Source organism: Ovis aries, chromosome 11 (genome assembly GCF_016772045.2).
Source record: "Ovis aries strain OAR_USU_Benz2616 breed Rambouillet chromosome 11, ARS-UI_Ramb_v3.0, whole genome shotgun sequence".
Taxonomy (NCBI): Eukaryota; Metazoa; Chordata; class Mammalia; order Artiodactyla; family Bovidae; genus Ovis; species Ovis aries.
Window position 1 is genome coordinate 40,961,147 of NC_056064.1, and position 26,081 is coordinate 40,987,227.

General features: G+C 41.0%; 2 protein-coding genes across 2 annotated transcripts; both read right to left on the minus strand.

Annotated features, from left to right (window-relative positions):
- Positions 1-20,700: 20,700 nt before the first annotated feature.
- Positions 20,701-21,872, minus strand: LOC101113159 (keratin, high-sulfur matrix protein, B2D). The gene has a single exon (XM_015098775.4). The coding sequence runs from the start codon at positions 21,826-21,828 to the stop codon at positions 21,280-21,282; it is 549 nt and encodes a 182-aa protein (XP_014954261.2). The 5' UTR covers positions 21,829-21,872; the 3' UTR covers positions 20,701-21,279.
- A 2,315-nt stretch (positions 21,873-24,187) lies between these two features.
- KRTAP1-1 (keratin associated protein 1-1) lies at positions 24,188-24,676 on the minus strand. The gene is given in 1 exon segment (NM_001159760.1): positions 24,188-24,676. A coding segment is annotated over 1 exon segment (489 nt).
- Positions 24,677-26,081: the final 1,405 nt, after the last annotated feature.

Here is a 26,081-nt window from a genome sequence, read left to right on the forward strand (position 1 = left end):
TAGATCTTATTCTAAGGGCATTGAGAATCTACTGGATAATTTTCAGCAGGGAGAGATCAGATGAGTTATGTTCTATAGAAAACAAACTGCAGCAGGGCCAAAGTGGGAACGGGCGGAATAAGTATGTGGTCCAGGTGAAAGGATGAACAGTGATGTCAGTGCTTAGTGAACTAGTAAGAGGCGGTAGAGTCTGGGAGGCAATTTTGAAAGTAGAGATGGTAGGTTAAATTGATCAAGGGTCGTGTTTAGGTGTCAGGTTTTTCTCCTAGGTGAGAGGGCACCTGAACCAAAAAGCAGCTGTCTGGAGTGGTAGGGGAGAGGGTCTGTGATGAACTCAGAGTGGGAACTGCAGAGAGGGAGCAGGGCTGAAGATTTGGAAGCTCCAATACATAGATGAAATACGTGCTTGCTACCAACTTGCTGGACTGTGATAAAAGGTCAGTAGTATGTGTGTTAGTCACTGCTTGTTGTGAGTCTGTGGGAACCTTACTAGCATCCACCTCCCAACAACTCGGTGCATTTCTGGGTTGCTGTCGGGAAACCCCTCCCAAGACAGTACCTCCTGTAGGCAGGGATGTCAGTGGTGGGAGGGTTCACACTTCATGGCAACCCGATTTTCTTTAAGCCCAATGAAGTGCTTCATCCCTTCACAAAAGCAGGATACAGATATCTTTCCACTTTGTCATCCTAATAAAAATGCTTGCAAGTAAAAACACTTGGTCTTTACTTCCTGAATTGCAAGATCTTTAAAATTTCTGGAAACTCCTTTATGACATGGGTTGGAAGAAAGAATGATTGGTATCAGGACTGCCATTGATGTCCATCTTTTGAAACATTGCAGAAAGTGCACTGTAGGAAAAAAGCAGATTAGCCAAAATGGCATGGTCATGCTCTCATGCCCCATGGCCTCTCCCTCCTGCCCCACATTTGGTAAATAATGATTGTGTAGGAGCTGAGCTCACCTGCAGCGCTGTGCATGCGTGGCTGAGGTTTATGTAACAGCTGAGATCACTGATAGGACTGCACATGTACATCAGGTTCTCATTTCGACTTGGCTTCCTCGGTGTGGGACCCCTGGAGCCCTAGCTGCTGCTACACTGGGGCTACACTGGAGTGACACCAAGATTATGTTAGATGAGGCTGTGTTAGAGCTCCGCTATGGCTGTGCTTGGTTGCTCAGTCGTGTCTGACTCTTGCGACCCCACAGACTGTAGCCTGCCAGGTTCCTCTGTCCATGGGATTCTCTAGGCAAGAATGCTGGAGTGGGTTGCCATTTCCTTCTTCAGGAGATCTTCCCAACCCAGGAATCGAACCCGGTCTCCTGTATCGCAGGCAGTTTCTTTACTGATTGAGCTGCAAGGGAAGCCCCCTAGCCGTTACGGCTATGTTATGGTTACATCGTGGCTACTGCTATGGCAGCTGCATCAGCCAGGAGAGAGGCTGTGTTATGGCTGCCGTGTCAGCCAGGAGAGATTAAACTGTGTCTGCAGGTCCTACGGCTCCTTGAGTCTCCTTCCAGCCTCTTAGCTGGTGCCTTGCCTACCCTGGGTTCAGCGAGCAGTGCAGACAACGTGAACAGCAAGACGATTGACATAGTTGGCAGCATACCCAGCAGATAGGGGAGCCTGAGGCTCCACTGGGTGGAGGAAGCCAGTGGCTATGAGATAGCATGTGGTCCCATGTGGCTGCGATCCTCTCCATGTGGGCTCCAGTGTAAGACTGGGAGGTGGTAGACGAGTCACCAGATAGCAGCGAAAAATCGTTAGAGGCGGTGAGTTCCCGTTTGCCGAACAAGGTGACATGGACTGCCGCTGGAACCTTGGGGTGGATTCCCTTGGCTGCCCTGAAGGTGAATATGGATAGCGCTCTCCATGATGCCATGCCAGAGCGCAATGTGCAGAGATGCTTGGAAGAACTGGAGCAACATATATTGGCATCAGAGCAGAACCCTGTGGCCCTGAAGAACCCAGCATCTCTGACAGTGAGGCAGTGACTGAAGGTGACAATGAGCATTATGAGACTGTGGGTCCCTGCTTGGCAGTGAGGCCTGTTGGGCAGCAGAAAGTGAAGGATGAGCAGTCTACAGCCCAGGGGAGACATCCTCAAGAAACCCCCAGTGTGACCGAGCAAGACATATCGACCATATACTCTGGCGGAGTTGGTAGACTCGGGTATGCAATTTTGGCAAAAGCAAGGGGAACACTTGGCAGCATGGCTCTTGAAACTTTGGGACACAGAGGTGGACAGTATCATATGTGTTGGGGATGAAATAGAACGGGTTGGCATCTATAACCACTCACTCCTCATTGAGACAAAAGTTTCAGAATGCTAGGCGGCTCATGCAGTCAGTCAGTCAGTCAGGTCAGTCGCTCAGCCGTGTCCGACTCTTGGCGACTCCATGAATCGCAGCACACCAGGCCTCCCTGTCCATCACCAACTCCCGGAGTTCACTCAGACTCACATCCATCGAGTCGGTGATGCCATCCAGCCATCTCATCCTCTGTCGTCCCCTTCTCCTCCTGCCCCCAATCCCTCCCAGCGTCTGTGCCTAAACCAAAGGCCCATCCTCATGGAATGGATCCTCTAGTGGCTCAAATGGTAAAGAATCTGCCTGAAATGTGGGAGGCCTGGGTTTGATCGCTGGGGTGGGAAAATATCCTGGAGGAGAGCAAGGCAACCCATTCTAGTATTCTTGCCTGGAGAATCCCTATGGACAGAGGATGCTGTCAGTCTACAGTCCGTGGGGTTGCAAAGAGTCGGACATGACTGAGAGACCGAGAACAGCAGATGGAATGGATTAACGCTGCCATCCATACCGTGTGGTCGAACACAGGGGAGCTCCTGGATATACTGTGAGCACATGGCATACCTATGCCAAGTTGACCCACGTGGTGAGAGAACTGGGCACGAAGCAGCAGATATTTAACCCAAGTACCCAAGGCCCATATGACAAACGTTTTACTGGCGGCATTTGAGGCACCAATTTGAACAATGCCCTGTCTACCATTTTCAGATCCCTGACTGCTATTCTTGTGCCCTTTGTGGGGCACCCTATCTATAAGGTGACCTTGATGGTGGCTAGCCTGGGAGAAATAGAGGGATGGCAGTGGGCAAAGGGGATTAGTTGTGTGAAGACCCCAAGTTCAGCTCAGTTCAGTCACTCAGTCGTGTCCAACTCTTTGAGACCCCATGAATCACAGCATGCCAGGCATCCCATCACCAACTCCCGGAGTTCACTCAGACTCTCGTCCATTGAGTCAGTGATGCTATCCAGCCACCTCATCCTCTGTCATTCCCTTCTCCTTCTGCCCCCAATCACTCCCAGCATCAGAGTCTTTTCCAATGAGTCAACTCTTTGCATGAGGTGGCCAAAGTACTGGAGTTTCAGCTTTAGCATCAGTCCTTCCAAAGAAATACCAGGGTTGATCTCCCTCAGAATGGACTGGTTGGATCGCCTTGAAGTCCAAGGGACTCTCCAGAGTCTTCTCCAACACCACAGTTCCAAAGCATCAATTCTTCGGCGCTCAGCCTTCTTCACAGTCCAACTCTCACATCCATACATGACTACTGGAAAAACCATAGCCTTGACTACACAGACCTTAGTCAGCAAAGTAATGTCTCTGCTTTTGAATATGCTGTCTAGGTTGGTCATAACTTTCCTTCCAAGGAGTAAGTGTTTTTTAATTTCATGGTTGCAATCACCATCTGCAGTGATTTTGGAGCCCCCCCAAAATAAAGTCTGACTCTGTTTCCACTGTTTCCCCATCTATTTCCCATGGAGTGATGGGACCGGATGCCATGATCTTCGTTTTCTGAATGTTGAGCTTTAGGCCAACTTTTTGCTCTCCTCTTTCACTTTCATCAAGAGGCTTTTTAGCTCCTCTTCACTCTCTGCCGTAAAGGTGGTACCATCTGCATATCTGAGGTTATTGCTATTTCTCCAGGCAATCTTGATTCCAGCTTGTGTTTCTTCCAGTCCAGCGTTTCTCATGATGTACTCTGCATATAAGTTAAATAAGCAGGGTGACAATATACAGCCTTGACGCACTCCTTTTCCTATTTGGAACCAGTCTGTTGTTCCATGTCCAGTTCTAACTGTTGCTTCCTGACCTGCATACAGATTTTTCAAGAGGCAGGTCAGGTGGTCTGTATTCTCATCTCTTTCAGAATTTTCCACAGTTTATTGTGATCCACACAGTCAAAGGCTTTGGCATAGTCAATAAAACAGAAATAGATGTTTTTCTGGAACTCTCTTGCTTTTTCCATGATCCAGCAGATGATGGCAATTTGATCTCTGGTTCCTCTGCCTTTTCTAAAACCAGCTTGAACATCAGGAAGTTCACAGTTCATGTATTGCTGAAGCCTGGCTTGGAGAATTTTGAGCATTACTTTACTAGCGTGTGAGATGAGTGCAATTGTGCAGTAGTTTGAGCATTCTTTGGCATTGCCTTTCTTTGGGATTGGAATGAAAACTGACCTTTTCCAGTCCTGTGGCCACTGCTGAGTTTTCCAAATTTGCTGGCATATTGAGCGCAGCACTTTCACAGCATCATCTTTCAGGATTTGAAAGAGCTCAATTGGAATTCCTTCACCTCCACTAGCTTTGTTTGTAGTGATGCTTTCTAAGGCCCACATGACTTCACATTCCAGGATGTCTGGCTCTAAATGAGTGATCACTAATAGAGTTTTGCCAAGAAAATGCACTGGTCATAGCAAACACCCTCTTCCAACAACATAAGAGAAGACTCTACACATGGATATCACCAGATGGTCAACACCGAAATCAGATTGATTATATTCTCTGCAGCAAAAGTTGGAGAAGCTCTATACAGTCAACAAAAACAAGACCAGGAGCTGACTGTGGCTCAGATCATGAACCTCTTATTACCAAATTCAGACTGAAATTGAAGAAAGCTGGGAAAACCACAAGACCATTCAGGTATGACCTAACTCAAATCCCTTATGATTATACAGTGGAAGTGAGAAATAGATTTAAGGGCCTAGATCTGATAGATAGAGTGCCTGATGAACTATGGAATGAGGTTCGTGACATTGTACAGGAGACAGGGATCAAGACCATCCCCATGGAAAAGAAATGCAAAAAAGCAAAATGGCTGTCTGGGGAAGGCTTACAAATAGCTGTGAAAAGAAGAGAAGCAAAAAGCCAAGGAGAATATATTCAGAAATACAAAGGAAAAACATCATTTTTCTCTTAAAGGCCATGCATTACGCTGATCTCTAACTCTTCCTGTTGAAGAGGCAATCTGATAAGTAATTTTGTTATAGAAAAGAAAGAAAGTATATAAACAAGTCACACATTATGCAACCATCGATCCCATAAATTATTTTATATTATGTAATGATACATTGATTTTGTATAAAATTAAAGACAAATAATTTTGTCAAATAGCTTTACTATGAAAAGGATTGTCAAAGATTTTCATATTTACTTTCTGGGGAATCTGGGACATATTATAAAATGCATCTTCTATGGAGAGCTTTGGAAAAAAGAAATAAAAAAGACTGACATAATTCTTTCTAGATTTTTAACCTGCACTGAAAATTATTCTCAAATTGATTTCATTCAAATGGAAAAAATGTGGTTTTGCCACTTGAGGACAGATGATATTGGCTATATTTGTGTATGTATATGGCCTAACCTGGAGGAAAGCATGGTGACCCATTCCAGTATTCTTGTCTGGAGAATCCGATGGACAGAGCAGCCTGGCAGGTTACAGTCTGTAGGGTTGCACAGAGTTGGACATGACCAAAGTGACTTACCTCACATGCATAAGACCTAACGGAGGTGGCTCTTCTGCCCTGTCTCACTTGGACACATATGTTCCCATTGCAACATGCCAGAGTAGCTCTCACAGCACTCACCCAGCATGAGCCAGCTTCTGTTGGAAGCGTTGCCTATGTTTCTTGGGGATCTTAGGTTTTCAGTTTAATTCTCATGTATTACTGTAAGATATAGAATATGCAGGTAGTAACAGAGAATTATATGTAGTTAAGCAAAGCCTAAATATATTTGCTAACTAACATTAACCTTACAGTTAATGGGGTTACAAAGAGTCAGACACAACTGAGCAGCTGAACTGAACTGAACATTAACCTGACTCAGAAAAATGAAACTTGAACGCCTAATATATTCCAGGCACTGGGAAAATAAAAATTTCATGCTACTATGAACAAAACTTATTGTAACAAACATAACAAAACTACTATAACAAAAATTACTATGTCAAGTAAACTATTGAAATATTTGAACTTATAATCATTCTATAGTAAACCTTAGACTTTTTTTGTCCATGGAATTATTTGCTAATAACAGTTGTATCTTATGATTTTATTTTGAATCAGAGATGTTTTTGTTCATTGGTTAGACAAATTTTAATACGAAATTGAAGGAAATAACCACTGGTTTTCCAAAGAGCTCCTACAGTACTTGAAAAAATTTTAATTAAGAGAATTAATTATGTATTTAAACATCAGTAGACATTATGACTTAAAAATATATTTTGAATCACTAGCTTAGTTTGCTAAATATACAACTGGTTTTTATAACATCAGCAAACAGGTAGCATTTACTGTATAACAGATACAGTTCTAGGTGCTTTACATACTTTATGTCACTTAATTCTTACAACAACCCTAAGAGGTTGGTATTAAAGCTGTCCTCTGTTTTATAGATAAGTAAAACTGAGAGAAAGAGAAGTTAAATTGCCTAAGGTTAGTAAGTGGTAAATAGTGGAGCTGGGATCTGAACCGAGGCTGTCTGGCTTCAAAGTCTGTATTCTTAATTGCCATACGCTAATATACAGTCTCTCCATTATTGATTGTTATATTTTCAAGGTGAAATTAATAATTTCATTTATTTCAACCAATCATTGAGAAGGGGACAACAGAGGATGAGATGGTTGGATGACATCACCGACTCAATGGACATGGGTTTGGGTGGACTCCGGGAGTTGGTGATGGACAGGGAGGCCTGGCATGCTGCTGTGCAAGGGGTCACAAAGAGTTGGACACAACTGAGTGATTGAACTGAACTGAACTGAACTGAATCATTGTTAAGCACCTGCTGTTTGCCTTACACTATACTAGGAGATTTGGGGCATTCAAGCTTGAGCAGGAGATAAGTGTACACTCAGGTAATTTAGATTATATAGGGGTTCATTGGACACATAGGACTTGAACACAAGGCAGTGCTGTTATTCCATCCGTAGTGAACAGCAGCAGTAAATGCACAGAAATGGAAGAGAAAAAACTGAAAACAAGAAGCAATGAGTAGTGCAGTGCTTCTAGGAAATAATTATGTGAGATAAAAGCTAAACACAGAGAGTCTTGACTCCTGGGATGAGGAGTTTGAACTTAATCAGGTAGATTATTGAAAGATGCTGGTATTTGTTTTTCTAAAGCAGGTAAGTAATTTAACCAATCCTCTCATATGTAAAATATGGCCATCACATTGATGACTCTTTTAAGAATAAATTAAATAATGCATTAAAATATTTAACAGTGTCTGGAACATAGTAAGTGCCCCAATGGTTCTTATAGGTGTGGTACTTATTATTAAGTAAGCTGAGGGAAGCTGGAGCTCTTTTCTTATAATTTTAGGTATTCTCTCCATCCACTAGTGAAGTGATCTGGACGTAAATCTGGAAATATAGCTTTCTAGTCTCTTATGTCTGAAAAGTCTTCTGGCTGTTCGTAGCCTTCACTATGATTTTGTAACAAGTAGCAACTCTGCCGCCTCAAAGGAAGGACTAGTGGCTTGCAGTTATGGGACCGTGAGAGAGTCTTGGGAGGCCATGCCTGCTTCTCAAGTACCTTCTGCCATGTTGCCCTTCTGTGGATTCAATCATCTCAAATCCCTGGTAAGATCTACTACTTAGAGCAACCAGTGCAAAATCTCTGTTAACTTGAGTATCAGATTTGTCCCATTCTCTATTTCTCACTAAAATCTGTGATTTTTGTGAAGGGATGATATTCATATTTAAATCTGGTTGGATACTTGAGCTAGGGAATAAGATGTGTTGGGATAGCTTGTAATCATAGTTGGTCAGTGTTCTTCAGTAGAAATTTGGCTTTTTGATCAGTTGGGAAGAAGTGTTTGAAAAAAAGAACAGTACAGTTTTTACTTTGGAACAAATACAGTTCTAAGTATTTTTTATATATTATGTCATTTAATTCTTATTACAATGCAGATGAGTTGGATAAAGAAGGACCAATCAACCAACTGGAGAAAAATATCATCCTGTAAAGTCGTCTTTGACTTTTCTCAGCCTTTTCCCCACACGTGAGTATTTGGATATTGATGCTACAGTCCATGGGGTTGCAAAGAGACCAACATGACTGAACTGAGCTGAACTGATCCTTCCAATAGTCAATAGGATTTTTTGTTTCTAAGGATGTACACTGAAATCAAGAGGAGGAAGAGGGAAAAAAACCCTCACTTCTTGAGCACCTGCCATGTGCCAGGCATATTACTATTGATAAACTTATTTGATACTCATAGGGACACTATGAGATATTAGAACCCTCATATGGAAGACAAGATAAAACAGTACTTCTGAGAAGCTACAAGATTTGTCTAAGGTCACAGTCAGTCAGTAAGTGGATAGACTTGGGATTTTCAATTCAAGTCTTCTGATTCCTTTTCTTATCTTGCCCTCTGTCCTTTCCTACAGGTAAAAGTATCTTTAGAGTAATCAATATGTAGAAAATACAGTTGAATAGAACAAGTTTTTTGTTTGGCTTAGTTCATATGAACACATAAAACAACATATTGGTTAATATTACTCCTAGTCTCAGCAGCTGATTCACACCAACCTCTGTTCCCAACTTTGTGTGCCTCTCTTTCTCCTTTTTGTCTTTTCTGTTCAATAAAACAGTAAGTGATGGGGTGAAGTTTCAAAATACTAACCTCAGAGTTTCCTCAATTCTCTCTTTGGGTGTCTTACATTGTCTCTCTCCTCTCCCCACTCACCACCAAGGAGGAGAACCATGAATTCCTCCGACTTTTAGCTCTTTTGCATGGGGTTGCAAAGAGTCGGACACGACTCAGTGACTGAACTGAGCTGAACTGAACTTAGCTCTTTCGGGACTAAACTTCTATCATCTTTGACTCTTCTCACACTTCTTCATGTTTCCTGACCTCAGTTTCTTTGAAAATCCTGAGTTCTTTCACCCTTTCTTCCCACAGTGTCATAAACACAGGATCCTTCTTTTTTTGCCTTCTAGATTTACAGGTCTCATCTTTTGAACAAATGAGTACTATCTTGCATGCATGCTCAGTTGCTCCGTTGTGTCTGACTCTTTGCAACCCCAAGACTGTAGCCCACGGGTATCCTCTGTCCATGGGATTTCCCAGCCAATAATATTGGAGTGAGTTGCCATTTCCTCCTCCAGGGGATCTTCCCAACCCAGGGATCAAACTTACATCTCCTACGTCTCCTGCATTGGCAAGCAGGTTCTTAACCACTGAGCCACCTGGGAAGTCCGAGTACTGTCTTACAGATGACATAATTGCATTACTTTGCTCTGGCCATATCCAGACCAAGAATCCTCTGATACTTCTGGTAAAAGATCTGATTTGTTTCCTTTACCTAAAGTAAATACAGTATTAAAAAACCAAGAGACCAAAGGTCTTGAAATGTTATGTATTAAATATTAGCCATTTAAAAGACAGAAATTTTGATTTTTAAGATCAGATAGTATATCCTGTTTCTCAGTCTCATATTCATAGTGCAGGAACAAAGAAGGAAAAAAAGGAATGTGCTAGAAATGAAAAGGTTCAATGTGGACTAATACTTGGGGCTTTGAATGAGTCTCTCTCAACCTCACAAAAACAATTTTACTTAACACTCAAATCCCCAGCCTTATCCAAATCTCATACGCTTCAGTTGATGTGATGATTCAACATTTTCTCCCTTGCAGCTTCTCAAAATCCCTTTGTGTCCTTGGGCTTTTAAAACCAATTTTGCTTATTGTCACTTAATAGAATAATCGTGATGGAAAGCAGATTTCATAGGTCAGAGTTACGGTTTTGGAGATAAGTCTGTAATTTAAAAAGGGCAAAGTTTATTTTACATGGAGGAGTTAGGTAAAACTTACTTATCTACAAAACTAACTGACACGTAGTAATCTTTCTAGTTCCTCCACCAGATCCTCTCAGGCTTGAAATGTTGTAATTCTCTGGCTGTCACCTCCAAAGCTCAGAGACTAATTTTTTCCATAAGTGTCTACTGTGATTAAATAACAGGAGTAAGTGAAAAGTCTGAACAAATGGTTCACTAAATAATCTGAAAATTTAAAGGCATTACGAGTATAACAGGGTCCAGTCTAGAGACAAGAACAAGATTTATTATTTGAATGGAGTGGATTTTGTATGAAAAATTTCATTTTATTTTTAAAATTTTTATTGGAGTTTAGTTGATTTATGATGTGTTAGTTTAAGGTGTACAGCAAAGTGAATCAGTTTTATATATATATATATATCTCCACTCTTTTTAAGATTCTTTTCCCGTATAGGTCCTTATTAGTTATCTATTTTATATATAGTAGTGTGTATATGTTAGTCCTAATCTTCCAATTTATCTCTTCTCCTATTATCCTCTGATAACCCTAAGTTTTCTTAAAATAAGTTGTTAGGTAACTAAAAGAATAAAACATAGATATTGAGCTACTATAAATGTAGGAAATTCAGAAATCCATAGGAATATTTTCTTTGAAAGGAGAAGGGAAGAATGAAGACTTAGAAATTTAGAGAGGAGGTCATCCTGTAGAGCTGAAACAAGGCATTTTAGGGACCTGACTGACTGGTGCTGATGATTCTAAACTGCAAACCAAATTTAGGTGGTGCAATGGAAAACATCTGTTGATACTGGAGTGAAGAGAAGTTCAGTTCAGTTCAGTTCAGTTCAGTCGCTCAGTCATGTCCGACTCTTTGCAACCCCATGAATCGCAGCACGCCAGGCCTCCCTGTCCATCACCAACTCCCAGAAGTTCACTCAGACTCACGTCCATCGAGTCAGTGATGCCATCCAGCCATCTCATCCTCTGTCGTCCCCTTCTCCTCCTGCCCCCAATCCCTCCCGGCATCAGAGTCTTTTCCAACGAGTCAACTCTTCTCATGAGGTGGCCAAAGTACTGGAGCTTCAGCTTTAGCATCATTCCTTCCAAAGAAATCCCAGGGTTGATCTCCCTCAGAATGGACTGGTTGGATCTCCTTGCAGTCCAAGGGACTCTCAAGAGTCTTCTCCAACACCACAGTTCAAAAGCATCAATTCTTCGGCGTTCAGACTGTGAAGAGGTTACTGGGGTCATAATCCTCAGCACAGAGGACTGAAATGAGGAAGCATAGAGGAAGCCCCAATACTGGAGAGGGTTGCCATTTCCTTCTCCAGGGGATCTTCCCGACCCAGGGATTGAACCCAGGTCTCCCGCACTGCAGGCAGACGCTTTAACCTCTGAGCCACCAGGTAAGCCCCCCAATTAAGTAGAAGAAAGCAAAAAGAAAGGAATCATCCCTTCTTCCTCCAGCTTTGCAGTTTTCCTCTGTCACCCTCTAGTGGCAAAGCCTGACACAGAGCAGCTGGTGAAGCCGCAGTGAAACTGGCAGAGCACTGTCGCAGCACGACAAGCTGAGCACTGAAGGGAGGGTGTGAAGCTGAGAGATAACAGCTTCACGACTGGCACAGAGAAACCCACAGCTCCCCAAACAGCCATCTTCAAATCAGTCGAATCTCCCTACACCAGTTTCTTAATTTCATTGCCTCTTCATGGGCTTTAGAGTCAGAGTTTGGTTCATAGTTCAGATTTCATGTATGAGCTGTGTGACTCTAAGCAAGCTATTTAAACCTCATTTATTTATTTGATAAAAAACATTTTATTGAGATACAATTGACATATAAAAGCTATAGATATCTAATATACATAACAAAGCTATAAATATAGCCATTCCAAAAGTTTCCTTCTGTTCTCTCTTTTTGTGATAACAAAACTTGATATCTTTCCTTTCACTGAATCTATCAGTATAGAGTACAGTATTGTTAACTATAGACCCTGTAGTGTACAGTGGGTCTCTAAGAATAAATGAAATTTCAAATGAAGAAGTTCATTCATTTTGCAGACGTGAAACTTTTGCCACTTGACCATCATCTCCCAAATTCACCCCCCACCAGCCTCTGGTAACAAGCATTCTACTCTCTGCTTCTGTGAGTTTTGATTCATCACATATGTGCAGTCATCTGGCATTTGCTCTTCTATGTCTGGCTTATTTATCATAATGTCCTACAGGTTCACTCATGTTATAATTCACACGATTTCCTTCTTTTTAAAGGCTGGATAATATGCCATTGTATATAAATACCACATCTTCTTTCTCCATCTGTTGATGGACATTTAGGTGATGTCCATGTTATGGATACTGTGAATAATGCTGCAATGAAAGCGAAAGTACAAATCTCTGAGATACTAACCCACATCTTACTAAAATACCCAGTAGGTCTCTGAAGACATCCAAGAGGACGTAAAATTCAGAATGGAAACACAGTGATCCAAAATCTAAGTCACACAGCAAAAGCAGTGCTAAAAGTGAAGTTTATAGTGATATAAACTGACCTCAGGAAACAGGAAAAAATTCAAAGAAACAACCTCTCCGTATACTTAAAAGAACTAGAAAAAGAAGAACAAACAAAACCCGAAGTTAGTAGAAGGAAAGGAAAAGTAACTAGAGTGGAGAGAAATGAAATAGACACTTAAAGAAGAATAGAGAAGATCAATGAAACTAAGAGCTGGTTCTTTGTAAAGATACACAAAATGGATAAATATGTAGCTAGACTCAGGAAAAAAGAGGACTCTAATAAACAAAATCAGAAGTGAAAGTTATTTCGTTTGGCCCTCTTAATACAAAAGTTGTAAATATAATAAGACAAAACAGCTTAAGACTCCAACTATCCACCAGACATCAGAAGACTTAGTTAACGGTTGGTCCAGGTGCCCCATGGCTGGCTGTATGGCCAAGGAGCTCTCAGGACTTGTGTCAGCCCCCTGGTAGTTAGGTAAGCCCCTGTAGCTAGTTGGCTAGAGGGAGGATTTCAAAATTGCACTTGGTACTGATCTTGGTAGTGAGGATTTCAAAACTGCACTTGGTAGCATTTGGAGCAGTTCTCAAAAATGCTGCTGTCAGAGTCTATGTTTCCAGGGAGAGTCCCAGTTGCCTTCTGCCTCCCTAGGAGGCTCTCTGAGATCAGCAGGGGGATCTGAACCATGCTCCTTTCAACTTAACTGCCTCTGTGCTGAGACTTGGATCATGTGAAGCTTTGCGTTCACCCTTTCAGAGCGGAGCCTCTGTTTCTGACTGTCCTCTGGCTCTCCTGTTCTTGAGCTTTGTTGGCCTTCAAAGCCAGACATTCTAGAGGTTCATCTTCCTAGTAGAGGACCCCCTGGCTGGGGAGCCCAACTGGGGGCTCAGACCCTTTGCTCCTTGGGGAGAATTTCTGAATTGTGATTGTCCTCCCATTTGTGGGTCACTCACCTGGGGGTTTGGATCTTGACTCTACTACGTCTCTGCCCCTCCTACCCATCTCGTTGTGGTTCCTTCTTAGTATATTTAGTTGTAGCAAATCTTTTCTAGTCTTCAGGTCTTTCTCACCTGAAAGTTATTCTATACATAGTTGTAATTTTGGTGTGCACATTTGGGAGAGGTGAATTTGATCAGAATGACATTTTGGGTCTCTAGAATTTAGTGTCATCTCAGTGTCTGGTAATCCCTGTGGTAGGCAGAATTTTGATCCCCATGACCTCTGAACCATTGTTTTAGGCCCATGAATTTGTTACTTTACAGTACAAAAGGGGCTTTGCAGATGTAGTTAAGGTGACTAATGAGTTGACTTTAAAATGTGGGCAGTGTTCTGGATTATCCAGATGGGCTGAGAGACAATAACATAACAACTGGCTCAAAGAAGGAACATGTTCTGAAGCCCAGAGCTTCCAAAATAGCTATCTTAAAAATCTGCTGAGCCTCAGCACACTTTTATTTACATCTAATTCCTAATTTTAGTCTCTGTGAATTTTGGAGTCAGGCAGAATTGAGTTCCAATTTCAGTTTTCCTGTTTTCTGTTTTGTTTTTACTCATAAGAATATGTGACTTAAACAAGCTATTTAGCTTTTTTTATATATACTTTTCTCAGCTACAAGACAGAATAACAACATCTACTTCACAGGACTGTAGCAAGTATTAAATGAAATAAAGTTCACGTGAAGTGTAGTTAGCATGTGGCACCGCATGTGGTACTAAATAAGGTCACGTTGGTTCTCATCTTTCTCCTGCATAAGTGTCTTCACCGTCATTCTTCCTCATCTTTTTCTTGCCCATCATCCCTGCATTTGTTATCTACCTGCTCATATTATGGTCAATGAACATCAATGAAAACATTGCCCACTATTGCTTTAGCATCTATGATTGATGTCCTTTTAGCATCACTCAACTTATGAACCTCAAGTACTCTTAGGTGTCATATATAGGAAGTTACCATTTTGAAAGCTTACTGCAGTCTATTGCTTAGTGTAAGTTAGGAATGTTCTAGGTTTCCAGTTTTAGAAAAGCCGACAAATACTGGCTTAATCAAAGGACCTATTCTCACAGGGAGGCATTGGTTCAGGGGTTCAGCTATGTCAGGATCAGTGCTTCCTCCATTCTCTTGGGACTTTGTAGCTCTAGGAATCATTTGGACTTCCCTGGTGGCTTAGACAGTGAAGTGTCTGCCTACAGTGCGGGAGACCTGGGTTTGATCCTTGGGTCAGGATGATCCTCTGGAGAAGGAAATGGCAACCCACTCCAGTACTCTTGCCTGGAAAATCCCATGGATGGAGGAGTGTAGTAGGCTACAGTCCATGGGGTCGCAAAGAGTCTGACATGTCTGAGTGACTTCCCTTCACTTCAGGAATCATTTAAAGTACAAAGAGTCAGGGTGAAGAGGAAGTAGGAGCACCAGCAATATGTGTCTCTTTCATCAACAAAGAGAAGCTTTCTCAGAAGCTCACATCTGGCTCATGTTCGGATTTCATAGACCATTCCTGCATCTTTTTATTTCTGTAATTTTATTTTTTTTAATCCACAAGCTTGTATTTTGGGCTTCCCAGGTGGCTCAGTGGTAAAGAATCTGCCTGACAATGCAGGAGATGCAGGAGACTTGAGTTTGATCCATGGGTCAGCAAGATCCCCTGAAGCAGGAAATGGCAAGCCACTCCAAGTTTTCTTGCTTGGAGAATCCAATGGACAGAAGAGCCTGGTGGGCTACAGTCCGTGGGGTCACAAAGAGTCAGATATGACTTAGTGACTGAGCTGGCATGCAAACTTATATTTCAGTGTTGGACTACAGGCATCTGCAGGGCATAGTAGGCAGGACACTTTGACAGCTTTTTATCATCTCTATAGTTTTGTCTTTTTCAGAATGTCATTTAGCTGGAATCACATAGTATATAACCTTTTCAAATTGGCTACTCTCATTTAGCAATTTGAATTTAGGATTCTTCCATGTCGTTTTGTGGCTTGATAAGTCGTTTTTTTAAAATAAAGAAGTAGCATTTTATTGTATTCATATAAGACAATTTGTTTATCCATTTGTGTCTTGAAGAACATTTGACTGCTTATAATTTTTGGAAATTACAAAAAAACCTGATATAAATGTTTATGTGCTAGCTCCATCAGGTGCTTAGGTTTTTAGCTTACTGAGTAAATATTCACGAGAGAAATTACTTGATGGTATGTCAAGGATACAGTATTTATCTTTTTCTCTTTGATTCATTTCACTAAAGCTTAATATTCTCTGGGTCCATCCACTGCAAATTTGCTGCAAATTCTCTGGGTCCATCCACTGCAAATTTGCCATTTGCTGCAAATGGCAGAATTTCATTTCTTTTTTCTGGCTGAGTAATATTCCTATATAAATACGTGTGTGTATATATATACATGTATACACACACACACACACACATATGGGCTTCCCTGGGGGCTCAGACAGTAAAGAATCCACCTGCAATGCAGAAGACCTAGGTTAGATCCCTGGGTTAGTGAGATCCCCTGGCGAAGGGAATGGCTACCCACTCCAGTATTCTTGCCTAGAAAATCCCATCAACAGAGGAACCTGGTGGGTTACAGTCCATGGGGTTGCAAAAAGTCAGACACAACTGAGTGACTAAGCACGTGCACGCATGCGCACGCACACACACACACACACACACACACACACACACCCACCCATCTTCTTTATCCATTCATGTGTTGATGGACACTTGGGTTATTTCCATTTCTTGGCTAATATAAATAGCGCTGCTATGAACATTGGGGTACATATATCTTTTCAAATTAGTGTTCTCAGTCTTTCCAGCTAAATACCTAGGAGTGAAATTGCTGGATTGTATGATAGTTCTAGTTTTAGATATTTGAGGAAACTCCATGCTGTTTTTTTGTAGTGGTTGCACCAATTTGTGTTCCTACTAACACTGTACAAGGGTCCCCTCTTTTCCATATCCTTACCAACATTTGCAATTGGTAGATTTTTTGATGACAGTCATTCTAATAGGTGTGAGTGATCATTGTTGATTTGATTTTTATTTCTCTAATAGTTAGCTGTATTAATCATGTTTTCTGTGCTTGTTGGCAATCTGTAAGTTTTCTTTGGAAAAATGTCTATTCAAGTCTTCTGCCCATATTTTGTTTGGGTTGCTTGTTTTTTTTTTTTTTTTTTTGATATTGAGTTGTATATCTCTATAGTCACTCTTGGTAAAAACTCTCATCAAAAAAAGTTTCCGCAGAGGGAACATATCTCAATGTAGTAAAGGCCATTTATGACAAAGCCACACCTAACATCATACTCAACAGTGAAATGTTGTATATATTCCGTCTAAATTCAGGAACAAGACAAAGATGCCTGCTCGCAACATTTTCTATTTAACATAGTACTGGAAGTCCTAGCCACAGCAATCAGATGAGAAAAAGAAACAAAAGGCATCCAAATTGGAAGAGAAGAAGTAAAGCTGTCACTATTTGCAGATGACATGATTCCTGACACAGAAGACCCGAAAGTCTCCACCAATTAAGTAATAAAACTAATGAATGACTTCAATAAAGTTGCAGAACAAAGATTAACACACAGAAATCTGTTGTTATTCTATATGCCAATAATAATCTATCAGAAAGAGAAAGTAAAAAAGAAACCGATTTAAACTGATACAGGTGTAATGTTATCCTTATCGAAATACCGATGACACTTTTCATAGAACTAGAACAAATAATCCTAAAATTTATACGGAACCACAAAAGACCCAGAATTGCCAAGGCAGTCTTGAGAAAAAAGAACAAATCTGAAAGTGTCACTCTTCCTGACTTCAGACAATACTACAAAGCTATAGGAATCAAAATAGCATGGCTATGGTACCAAAAAACAGATACATAGATCAAAGAAACAAAATAGAGAGCCCAGAAAATAAGCTTATGAACCTATGATCAATTAATCTATCACAAAGGGGGCAAAAATACGCAGTGGAGAAATACTGTCTCTTCAATAAGTGGTGCTGGTAAAACTGGACAGGTTGGGTGGACATTTTATATCATATCATGTAGAATATCATGTATTTTTTTCAGATTTTATTTTATTATTATTATTATTATTTTTTTTTACTTTACAATATTGTATTGGTTTTGCCATACATCAACATGAATCTGCCACGGGTGTACATGTGTTCCCCGTGCTGAACCCCCCTCCCACCTCCTTCTCCGTACCATCCCTCTGGGTCATCCCAGTGCACCAGTCCCAAGCCTCCTGTATCCTGCACTGAACCTAGACTGGCGATTCGTTTCTTATATGATATTATACATGTTTCAATGCCATTCTCCCAAATCATCCCATCCTCTCCCTCTCCCACAGAGTCCAAAAGACTGTTCTATACATCTGTGTCTCTTTTGCTGTCTCACATACAAGGTTATCATTACCATCTTTCTAAATTCCATATATATGCATTAGTATACTGTATTGGTGTTTTTCTTTCTGGCTTACTTCACTCTGTATAATAGGCTCCAGTATCATCCACTTCATTAGCGCTGATTCAAATGTATTCTTTTTAATGGCTGAGTAATACTCCATTGTGTATATGTACCACAGCTTTTGTATCCATTCATCTGCTGATGGACATCTAGGTTGTTTCCATGTTCTGGCTATTATAAACAGTGCTGCAGTGAACATTGGGGTACATGTGTCTCTTTCAATTCTGGTTTCCTTGGTGTGTATGCCCAGTAGTGGGATTGCTGGGTCATAAGGCAGTTCTAATTCCAAATTTTAAGGAATCTCCACACTGTTCTCCATAGTGGCTGTACTAGTTTGCATTCCCACCAACAGTGTAAGAGGGTTCCCTTTTCTCCACACCCTCTCCAGCATTTATTGCTTGTAGACTTTTGGATCACAGCCATTCTGACTGGCATGAAAATGTACCTCATTGTGGTTTTGATTTGCATTTCTCTGATAATGAGTGATGTTGAGCATCTTTTCATGTGTTTGTTAGCCATCCGTATGTCTTCTTTGGAGAAATGTCTATTTAGTCCTTTGGCCCATTTTTTTGATTGGGTCATTTATTTTTCTGGAATTGTGCTGCAGGAGTTGCTTGTATATTTTTGAGATTAGTTGTTTGTCAGTTGCTTCATTTGCTATTTTTTTCTCCCATTCAGAAGGCTGTCTTTTCACCTTGCCTATAGTTTCCTTTGTTGTGCAGAAGCTTTTAATTTTAATTAGGTCCCATTTGTTTATTTTTGCTTTTATTTCCAATATTCTGGGAGGTGGGTCATAAAGGATCCTGCTGTGATGTATGTCGGAGAGTGTTTTCCTATGATCTCCTCTAGGAGTTATATAGTTTCTGGTCTTACGTTTAGATCTTTAATACATTTTGAGTTTATCTTTGTGCATGGTGTTAGAAAGTGTTCTAGTTTCATTCTTTTACAAGTGGTTGACCAGTTTTCCCAGCACCACTTGTTAAAAAGATTGTCTTTAATCCATTGTATAGTCTTGCCTCCTTTGTCGAAGATAAGGTGTCCATAGGTGTGTGGATTTATCTCTGAGCTTTCTATTTTGTTCCATTGGTCTATATTTCTGTCTTTGTGCCAGTACCATACTGTCTTGATGACTGTGGCTTTTTACATATCACGTAAAAGAATGATGTGAGAACATTTGCTCACACTGTATACAAAAATAAACTCAAAATCACCTAAATGTAAGACCAGAAACTTTAAAATTTCTAGAAGTGAATATTGGCAGAACACTCTTTGACATAAGCCATAGTAATATTTTTTTTAGATCTGTGTCCTACGGCAAAAGAAATAAAATCAAATATAAACCAATAAATAACTTAAATTTAAAAGATTCTGCACAACAAAGGAAAACATTGACAAAATGAAAAGACGACCTACCAAATGGAAAAAAAATATTTGCTAGTGATACGACTGACAAGGTGTTTAACTCTTTTCCTTACATTTAGAATGACTTTCAAGGTCCACTTCAAAGATCACCTCCTTGTGAAGCCTTCTCTGATGCTTCCCCTAGGATAGTCCCTTCTTGTTTCAAAGTGATCACTTTCATTTTGAAATCCTGTTGCTGGTCCTTCTGTTTTATCTGAAGTCTACATAACCAAGATATTACTTTCCACAGTAATGCCTATCAAATCACCTCTACAATTTCTGAGAGTTCCTGAGGCATTACTTTCTTGTGGTCCCACTTTTCTGTCTGGCTCCTGGGCTGAACTCCATCTTTCCTTGAATCAATCCAGACAGGAAACTGACTTCCTTCACTGGTTTTCATAGGAAAGATGATCTATACATGAGAATTTTGTTAGTTTGGTGATTTAATGGGAAAGGACAAAAAAGAGAGTAATGTTCATAACTTCCTGAACTAGATCTCTCCTCTCTTTTTTCTTCACTCTCTTTATGGAGTAAAAAATGTTCCTCTCTTTGTTTCATGTGTAATTTATTTTACATTCTTCTCTGGGCTTTTGGGGTTGCTAACACACTTCTTCCCATGTGGATGTACCTGTTGAAAGTTCACTGTCCAGGTTCGATGCATGATACAGGGTGCTTGGGGCTGGTGCACTGGGATGACCCAGAGGGATGGGATGGGGAGGGAGGTGCGAGGGGGGTTCAGGATGGGGAACATAGGTAAACCCATGGCTGATTCATGTCAATGTATGGCAAAAACCACTACAATATTGTAAAGTAATTAGCCTCCAAAAAAATAAAATAAATAGATACAGCCAGGTTTGAAAAAAAAAAAAAAAGAGAAAGAAAGTTGACTGTCAAGGCATACTGGCCACAAAAGCGTCTGCCCCTGAGACAGACAGAGTTTCTTCTATCAGCTGCTAAGGGAATACAATTTATCTTGCCATATTGTATGTAACTACTTCCACATATACTTTTTCTTGTTGGATAGTAAAGTCCTCAAGGATAAGAACCAATTTTTCATCTTTCTGATCTTAGTTCTTGCTTTAGAAGTGGTAGTCAATAAATTTTTACTGGAAAAATGACTAAATTATTATACTGTATATGACTTCAGTCCCTTTCAGAAAGAAACAAATGTATTTCTTTAAAATAGGCATCTTTTAATCAGAAGAAATTAACCCATTTTACGTGTAAGTGGACACAAGGCTGTGATTTCTTTGCCCCGTATGTAACATTTATTTAAAAATTACAGAAGACACTGAATCACAGATATAATTGAAATAGCCAACAGGCAAAGAGGAGGATGGAATCAGATGCTGAAACATGGAAAAGTCTAGTCTCCTTCTTAGAAGCTGAACATTGGGTGAAGAGCTTCTATTCTCATTGGTGACATCTAAAGATGTCACTTATCTATACTCAGGTGCCTTTGACGTTGTAAAAATTTGGGGACAAACAGAAGCTAAAAATAGATCATAAAGCAGGAGAAATAGGCTTGTGGGCAGTTCAAAAGGATAAATTCCACAATATGTCAGCAATATTCAACCTTGCATGAAAATCAGAAATAGTATAGCCAAAGCAATTTGATGATGAGCAGGTGGTACGCAGCATCTGCCGTGGAAAGTACAGATATTCATTGTAGAATGAAATCAGATAGAACTCATATACTCGGTAGCGCCCATAACAAAAACCCAAATGGGAGACTAAGAGCTTGTTAGCTGTCCATGGGTGGTTGAGGCGATAAATTATTCAGAGATACTGTGTCCTGGGCAATTTTAAATGAGCAACCTTGCTTTCAGCAGGTGGGCTCACAGCAGCTGGGCTCACAGATGGGCTCAATGCAGGTGGGCTGGCAGCAGCAGGCTGGGCGGCAGCAGGACTGTCCACAGTAGGATGGGCGGCAGCAGGAGGCCTGGGCATAGTACAGCTGGCAGCAGGACGGGGATGTGCAGCTCACCACGCAGCAGGGAGGCAGGCTGGTGCCCTCCACGCGGCAGTCAGGGCGGCACCACCTGGTGCGGCTGCTCACAGCTCCGCTGCTACCCACCTGGCCATAGCCAATGCTGCCACCAATGCCACAGCCCGTCTCACAGCCACTGGTCTGGAGGCAGGTTGGCTGGCAGCAGCTGGTCTGGATGGAGATCGGTTGGCAGCAGCTGGTTTGGATGGAAGTTGGCTGGCAGCAGCTGGTCTGGATAGAGGTCGGCTGGCAGCAGCTGGTCTGAATGGAGGTTGGCTGGCAGCAGCTGGTCTGGCAGCAGGTTGGCTGGCAAAAGTTGGAACCACAGGTCCCACCAGTGGAGCAAGTGGGAAATCCACAGAAGCTGGTGGAGCAACAGGCCATGGTGTCAGGAGTTGGGCTGAGAATTGTAATGCTTGGAGGATTTTGGGTGGTGACTTCTGTGTCAGGCCTTTTATATATCTGCGCTAGCTGCTATTTATAGACTTCTTGGCATATCTTCCTTGTTTTTGTATAAATTTGTTTTTCAGTGGTCCTCTGATTGGCTTACATTGAAATACCTATGATACATTATGAGCAGCAGTTTAGAAATTACTTCGTTTTATAGTTTCATTTGGACTCCTCATATTGGTCCTTTGCTCTTTGGAATAGGTTTGTGGTTTTCCATGTTCAAAGAGCCCTCCCATTTTTGTCCATGTCAACACCCTCATTTTGTAGAGGTAGTTATTCCATGTGATTCTCTGTCCAGGTCTCTAAGGCTAAGAGTAATTGTGCTGTTTTTAGCTATTTTTTTCCCCCTCTTGAATATATAGACTGAATTCTCTTGAATTTAGAACATCAAGACATCCACTGAATTGAAAGGTACCTTTGGTCACACATAATTAAAAGCTTCCAACTCATTTATTCCAACATCAAATAAATCACCATCATTTTTCCTTTGATTTCAACCAATTTGAAATGTGTAAATATTACTTGTGTTCCAGGCCAGAAATATTTCCTTGTGAACCAAATGATATAGTATACAGAAAGATCACCACCACAGTGCTTCGCTTCTGGTAGAACCTTAATAAATGTTTATTGAATCTGATTTTCAATGGGTGGAGTAAAAGGCATGATTCATGAGTGTCTATACCACTTATAAATGATTAAATAGAACTTTTAAGCTGTAGTGCCTCTCATGAAGCAGTCCTTATGATTGTCAAAAGGGAACAGGAGAAGCTGACATCTTTTTGTATTTAATAGTTGAACTAAGTCTGAAGAAAAAGCATCGATAAGCTCTGACATTTTGAAGGGTGCACTGTATCTACTTTATTCTTCTCTGAAATAAGTAATCTTGTGTGTGACCTATCACTGCCACCAGCTGAATGATAGAGGTGAGTGCCGGGAGCTTGTAATTGTCTCAAAAATATTGTTCTCAATGTGTTCTACGTTTTCTCCTATTGTGTTTTGTATGTTGTGCTCACATACTTAAGAACTGAAAAAATTAAATTTTAAGAGGTATTTTTTGTTCCAGATGTGTGTGCATTTATTGGGAACATTTTTCAGATTGGGTTGCAAAGTATAAAATACATAGTTGTTTCAGATTTCTAATGGATGTGTCTGACACATCCATTAGAATGGGGATGGTAGAACTCACTGGCTATCTCTGCAGCTATTTGTTCTATTCTCATTGAGACCATAGATACACCATAAAAATACAGTTAATGGCAGTTAGTGTTGGGTTTGAAACTTAGAGAGCAATTTGGGAATCAGCGGGAAGAATACAATAGGCTAAGGTATAGGAACTGAACATAAATGATCTTGGAAAATAGATAGTATCTGATAGTATCTGGTTGATATTTTGAAATCTAGTTAATAGGTAATACAATTTCTTTAGATATGGGGCCTGCATGAAGGAGAACATCTACTCTATTAAGCAGAAGGAGATTAAAATATGATAGGATTACATCTGTAGCTTTGATCAATCTGAAAATGTTAGGTAAAAAGAGCCTGGTGGCTCAGAGGGTAAAGAGTCTGCCTGCAGTGTGGGAGACCTGGATTTGATCTCTGGATTGGCAAGATCCCCTGGAGAAGGAAATGGCAACCCACTCCAGTATTCTTGCCTGGAGAATCCCCATGGATAGAGGACTCTGGTGGGCTACAGTCCATAGGGTTGCAAAGAGTTGGACACGACTAAATGACTTCACTTTCTTTCTTTTCACAACAGATTAGATCAGGTAAGTATTTGAACAACTACAAAGATTATTTAATGCATGGAGCATTTTGCTAAGCAATAGATTTAAGCATAATGTAATTTGTATTTAATCTCTCTGGCTTAGACTTTATGTTCATGCCTTAGCATTACTGTCAAATTCACTCTTGAAGGTAGAAGGAAGAAAATAACTCAGTTTGCTTTGCAAGTTTAAATATTTTATTTGAAATTAACAGGATATTGAAGGAGAAAGCAGGTCTGAAAATATATGGGAACAAGAGAGAGGAAAGAGATCAGAGATGTCACTGAAATGAAGAGCTACTCGAGTCTGGTACTCTGCTCAAGCAAGGCAGGAAATCCAGACACCGTGGCTGAGGCCTGTTTTCAGCGTGCTATTTCAGAACATTCAAAAGTGTCCTAAGACTTTCATTTCTGAGCAGCTTAGAAACTTCATGATACTTAGCATCCAAGAAAAATTGAATGGTTCTTCAGAGATCAGCGCAGGTTTGTTTTGCTTCCCCCTTCATTCTTAAGCAATCAGCAGCCTTGCTTTCAGCAGGTGGGCTCACAGCAGCTGGGCTCACAGATGGGCTCAATGCAGGTGGGCTGGCAGCAGCAGGCTGGGCGGCAGCAGGACTGTCCACAGTAGGATGGGCGGCAGCAGGAGGCCTGGGCATAGTACAGCTGGCAGCAGGACGGGGGTGTGCAGCTCACCACACAGCAGGGAGGCAGGCTGGTGCCCTCCACGCGGCAGTCAGGGCGGCACCACCTGGTGCGGCTGCTCACAGCTCCGCTGCTACCCACCTGGCCATAGCCAATGCTGCCACCAATGCCACAGCCCGTCTCACAGCCACTGGTCTGGAGGCAGGTTGGCTGGCAGCAGCTGGTCTGGATGGAGATCGGTTGGCAGCAGCTGGTCTGGATGGAGGTTGGCTGGCAGCAGCTGGTCTGGCAGCAGGTCGGCTGGCAGGGACTGGAGCCACAGGTCCCACCAGTGGAACAGATGGGAAATCCACAGAAGCTGGTGGAACAGCAGGCCATGGTGTCAGGAGTTGGGTTGAGAGGAGGGTTGTTAAGAGAAGTTTTTGAGTTTTGGCTCCACCTTCTGCATCTGTCCTTTTATACATCCTGTAGAGCTATGTTATTTCCCTAACATTTAGCATTTTTCCTGGATACCATTGAAATTCAGTCTCTGATTGGCTAATATTTGAGTTGTTAAGAAGGTTATAAATAGCATTTTGAATAGCCTGCTTTTGTCATTGTTCAATTAAATCTCATTATGTTTCTTCTTTGCCCTTTGGGTCAAGCCAAGACTCATCATGGAAGTTGTGTGATAGATTAGACTTTGGCTAACCGTTGCCCTGGCTTGCTTTGTCATAAATGTCCTTTGATAGCCTTTAGGCAGAGTTTGTCTAAACTGAACATTCCCTTCCTAAGTGGTCATTCAATTAAGGATCATGATTTTGTAAACAATTTGTCTAGACTTGGAATGTCTATTAGTGTCACCAGAACATGAACTATCACCTGAGTCATCAACATCAAAAGAAGCATGCCTTTCTATGCCCCATTTGTGTAAGCTACAGGATCCTCAGCACTCTAGTATTTTTGTTATTAATGTATACATTCTCAACCGAAACCCTTAGTGACTTTTCCTGTAGCTTGTTTTCTGACTTTGCTAATTTAAAAATAATAAGATAGCAATGAATACACATTTTAATAAGTCAAACAGTATGCAGACATATAAAGAAAAATTAATGTTATTCTCCCTTTTCCCAAAACATACACATCCCTCCCAAAACTAGTACTTCAGAGATAATCAATATTAACAGTTTTAGGGCATGTTCTATCACATTTCTCCCTGCTTTTGCAAACATAAACCAGAGTATGCACATATACATCATTTAACTTAGTAGAGTTGGAATCTCTTATACCTGTTTATGCAATGCAAGAGACCTGCTTTTGATCCCTGGGCTGGGAGGATACCCACTCCAGTAATCTTGCCTGGAGAACTCCAAGGACAGAGGAGCCTGGCAGGCTACAGTCCATGGGGTTGCAAAGATTTGACATGACTGAATGACTAACACACTATACCTATTTATTATTAAAAATTTTTAATAAAATATACACAACATAAAATTTACCATCTTAACAAATTTTGATAGTTCACTCTACTAGTGTTAAGCATGTTCACACTGTTGTGCAATCAATCTCCAGAACTCTTATCTTACAAAACTGAAACTCTGTATCCATTAAATCCCACTTCCCCATTCTCCCCTCCCCAAACTCTTGGCAATCATTATCCTACTCTGTGTCTTGATGAATTCAACCACTCTTTGTACCTCATTTACGTTGGATCAGACAGTATTTGTCCTTTTGTGGCTGGGTTATTTCACTAAGCATAATGTCCTCAAGATTGATCCACCTTGAAGAGTATGACAGAATTTCC

Coding starts and splice junctions, on each gene's coding strand:
- LOC101113159 (XM_015098775.4), bottom strand. CDS start 21,828: ATGGCCTGTTGCTCCACCAGCTTCTGTGGATTTCCCACTTGCTCCACT.